The sequence below is a fragment of the Myotis davidii genome, unplaced genomic scaffold, assembly GCF_000327345.1.
Source record: "Myotis davidii unplaced genomic scaffold, ASM32734v1 scaffold2100, whole genome shotgun sequence".
NCBI classification, from domain to species: domain Eukaryota; kingdom Metazoa; phylum Chordata; class Mammalia; order Chiroptera; family Vespertilionidae; genus Myotis; species Myotis davidii.
In genome coordinates, this window is record NW_006292458.1 from 838,642 (window position 1) to 842,965 (window position 4,324).

The window sequence follows — 4,324 nt, forward strand, 5'->3', positions numbered from 1 at the left end:
ATCAGAAAGCGGGGCCAGGGCCATGGAGGCTGGGCCTCGGCGGAGAGGGGCGGGGTCCGTGGGTCCCTGGCCTATCAGAAAGCGAGTGCGGGGCCATGGGGGCGTGGCCTCTTGGGAAGGTGGGATCTGGCTGTCTGTGGGCGGGGCACGGGGGTCTGGTAGGAGGACCTGGCCAAGTTCAGGTGGGACCAGGGGCTTTAAGGAACAGAACAGCCCGGGGACAGGCCCGTCAGGGGACTCCACCGTGAAAAGCTAGGGGCGCAGGGGTGCTCAGTAGGGGCGGGACCTGAGGATCGGGATAGATGGGCCCGTCCTATCAGAAGGCAGGGTTAAGGCAGGTGAGAAACCTGGCTTGCGGAGGAGGGCAGGAGTACCTGAGTACAGGTATATTAAGAAATCAAGGCTGGGGGCAGGGGAGAGCCTGAAAAATCTGGGGTCTGTGGTAACCGATGGGAAGGATGGACTGGAGGTGGTGAGAGTCGGACCTGAAGAAAGCAGCTCAGTGGTTAGAGAACTGAAGGGTCATGGGTTCGTTTCTGATTCCCAGTCAAGGGCACAAACCTCTGGTGAGGATTAACAAACCGAAAAGGAAGGAAGGAAGGAAGGAAGGAAGGAAGGAGAGAGAGAGAAAGAAAGAAGAAAGAAAGAAAGAAAGAAAGAAAGGAAAAGAAAGAAAGTAGCTGGAGACAGTGTGGAGGGTCCTGAGGGCCAGGGTAGGAGGAATCCATCACAAACAAAGCCGGGGTTTGGCAGACAGAACAGTCTTTGACCATTCTAGTATTATAGCCTGGGCTGGGTTTGGGAGGGCAGGGTCCAAGGGAGTGGGGCCAGCTTAGGGACCCTCCCCGACTAGAGAATTCATGCTGGGAGCCGGCTTTGGACGGGAAGAGGTTGAGCCCGGGCCACGCGTCATTTCAGGAGGCCCCAGCAGTGGATGAGGGGCCATAGAGTCGGCCAGGCAGGCACGACCCCGGGGTCCTGGGAGAGTCTATGACAGCCAGGTCACTGCTGGCCCGGGAGCAGCGACTGTTGACCGATGTGTAGATACATAGTTGGGTATTTAAACAAACAACGAATATGGCCATTCCAGTGTGTCCCAGCCCTGGTGCGGTCCTCCCTGAACCCCTTCCTCCTTGCAGTTCCCCTCTCGCCTGAACGGCTCCAGCCCTGTGCCCGGACCCCCACCCCGCACACCCTTCGATGACCCGTTCTTCGTGGTGGAGACTTTGTGCATCTGCTGGTTCTCCTTCGAGCTGCTGGTGCGCCTGTTGGCCTGCCCGAGCAAGACGGCCTTCTTCAAGAACGTGATGAACCTCATTGATTTTGTGGCCATCCTGCCCTACTTTGTGGCGCTGGGCACCGAGCTGGCCCGGCAGCGGGGGGTGGGCCAGCCGGCCATGTCCTTAGCCATCCTGCGGGTCATCCGGCTGGTACGCGTCTTCCGCATCTTCAAGCTGTCTCGGCACTCGAAGGGCCTGCAGATCCTGGGCCAGACGCTCCGGGCGTCCATGCGCGAGCTCGGCCTCCTCATCTTCTTCCTCTTCATCGGCGTGGTCCTCTTCTCCAGCGCGGTCTACTTTGCCGAGGTCGACCGGGAAGACTCCTATTTCACCAGCATCCCTGAGTCCTTCTGGTGGGCCGTGGTCACCATGACGACAGTCGGCTATGGAGACATGGCCCCCGTCACGGTGGGTGGCAAGATCGTGGGCTCCCTCTGCGCCATCGCGGGCGTGCTGACCATCTCCCTGCCTGTGCCAGTCATTGTCTCCAACTTCAGCTACTTTTACCACCGGGAGACAGAGGGCGAAGAGGCCGGAATGTACAGCCATGTGGACACGCAGCCCTGTGGCCCCCTGGAGGGCAAGGTCAATGGGGGATTGGTGGATGGAGAGGTGCCTGAGCTGTCACCTCCACTCTGGCCCCCTCCTGGAAAACACATGGTCACCGAAGTGTGAGGGACAGTTGAAGCCTACGAGACCCCACATTTCCTCGGAGGGAGGGCGGGGAGGGGGGAGGGGAAGTCATGGGGAGGGGTTGGGACTAGGAAGAACTAGGTTAAATGGTAATGCATTGAAGAACACTAAGCCTTATCGGTTCTTGAGTTGCGGTTTGGTACTCCAGTAGGTACCTCCTTAGGCAGCAATGAACGGCAGTGGGCTACGCTGAGCTGAGGGGGATGCTGCATGGGTTTGTACTGCGCTGGTTTCTGTAAGGCTGTGGAGCCTCTCGGGCTAGTGTTGAGATAGATTTGTGAGGCCACAGAGTTTTGTGAGTTTCTTTGTTCTGTGTTGGGTTGGGTTGGGTTGTGAGTCTGGGTGAGCCTTGTCCAACCGCATTGTGTGGGATTCTGTGAGTTTATGGGCCCCCCTAGGGCCATGTTGGGTCAAGATACGTGCCCACCCAGGGCATCGTTGGGACTGGTTCCGCACATCCATGCATGGTGGTGTGGGGTGGAGACGTGTTGGAAATTGTGTGGCTTTGTGATTCTTCTGGGGCTATGTTATTTTCGGTTCTGTGAACTTGTGAGTCATGTAGAAGAGTCAAGTGATAGAATGTGAGCTTTCTAGGTCATGTTAGGTTAAGTCGGGTTGGAGCGGACGACTGTAGGAGTCTCTCCGGGTTCTGTTGGGTTGAATCGTGTAGAGTTGTGTGGCTGGAAGTGTTCAGGGCTCCACGGAGTTGAGCCACACTGAGTCGCATAATCAGGTGGGTCTCGTAGGACCAGGTCGTGGGGCCATGCTGAGCTGAGTTATATTGACTGTGTCACTGTGAGTCTGGTGGGAGTGCTGGGTTGAGCCGGACTGTGTGTATGAACTCCATGGGGCCATGTGGGTTTGTTTGGGATTCGGTGGTAGCACCGGCACCCAAGGATGCCAGCACTGAGGAGGAATCACGCCTCAGGGAGGGAATGGCGCTGTGGACTCTGGGAGACAACTGAACTGGACACTCCCCCCATTCGCCCCACTCCTGCTTCATTTTGCCATTGAAAGCCCCTCACTATCTGTCTTCGCCTACAGTTCTGCTTCCAGACATCAGAACCACAAGGGGGGGGAGGTTCCCGTACTCTGTCCATACATGGTGGGGGGACAGGAACCCAGAGGAAGGGGGACAGAGACCTGGGGAAGGATGGAGGCTCAGAAAAGAGAATCCCAGAGAAGAGGAGATGAGGACACAAAGGAGAGGAACAGAGACTCAGAGACAACGACCCAGAGGAAGGGGGAGGGACACAATCCAAAGAAGAGGGAGACAGCGGCCAAGAATGGGGGGATGGAGACCCGCAGCGGGGTGTCAGGCGCCCAGAGAGAGAGAGAGGGACAGACACCCAGAGCTGGAGGCAGACCGGAGCACCCCAGAGACAGAACCAAAGAGGGAACAGGCAGTGGTGCCCCTGAGCCTGACAGAGATGAGAATCCCCATCGGGGCACACCACCCCATCTTCCCGCAGCCCAGGAAGGCCCTCAGACAAAGCAGGAAGCAGGGAGAGGCCAGTCTCAGCCCAGGAGAGCTTCCCAAGGTCAGGCGCCCGTCACTGTCCCTGGGGCCAGCCCGGTGGCAGGCGGCCTGGCCCCACGTGTCCTGTCAGCCTGCTGGGACGCACAGGACCTCCTGAGCCCAAACAGCCTCATGAACAAGGAAATTGAGGCTCAGAGGGGAGGGTGTTGCCCAAGGTCACGAGGCCGAACATGTTTAGAGGTCTTTCCGTCTTAAAGGGCATTTTGAGATGGAGGAGGAAGAGGAGGAGGAGGAGGAGGAGGAGAAGGGAGAGGAGGAGGGGGGGCAGGGTTAAATCACTAACACATATAGGGCTTCCTATGCACCAGGTGTCATTCAATTTATTAAATCGATGCCATATTAATTTATTAAAACCCATCCAGTGGTTTGCAGAGTGTTGTTGTTGTCATTGTTCTGTTTAGCTTTTTTTTGTTAAATGAAACCTTACTTAGAGGCAACAGGGTGACGCATCAGAAGGGAACTGGTTTGAGGGGAAGACACCTCTTTTTTTAAGAAAATAAATTTTTATTGATTTCAGAGAGGAAGGGAGGAGAGATAGAAACATCAATGATGAGAGAATCATTGATGGGCTGCCTCCTGCACGCCCCCCACTGGGGATCGAGCCAGCAGCCCAGGCATGTGCCCTTGACTGGAATTGAACCCGGGACCCTTCAGTCCGCAGACTGACGCTCTATCCACTGAGCCAAACCCGTTAGGGCTCCAGAGACAATTCTTAGCATTAATGAGAGAGATGGTCTTTAGAGAAACAGAATCAATAGAGGAGTGTGTGTGTATGTATTATAAAGAATTGGCTCATGTGATTAAGGAGGGT

General features: G+C 56.3%; 1 protein-coding gene across 1 annotated transcript; it reads left to right on the top strand.

Annotated features, from left to right (window-relative positions):
- Window positions 1-302: 302 nt before the first annotated feature.
- On the top strand, window positions 303-3,884 carry KCNA7 (potassium voltage-gated channel subfamily A member 7). Its single transcript, XM_006765989.2, has 2 exons — window positions 303-338; window positions 1,140-3,884. Exons 1-2 carry the CDS (start codon window positions 303-305, stop codon window positions 1,953-1,955), a joined length of 852 nt encoding a protein of 283 aa, XP_006766052.1. The 3' UTR covers window positions 1,956-3,884.
- Window positions 3,885-4,324: the final 440 nt, after the last annotated feature.

Coding starts and splice junctions, on each gene's coding strand:
- KCNA7 (XM_006765989.2), top strand. CDS start 303: ATGGGCCCGTCCTATCAGAAGGCAGGGTTAAGGCAG. Junction 339..1,139: donor AGAAGGCAGGGTTAAGGCAG/GTGAGAAACCTG, acceptor TCCTCCTTGCAG/TTCCCCTCTCGCCTGAACGG.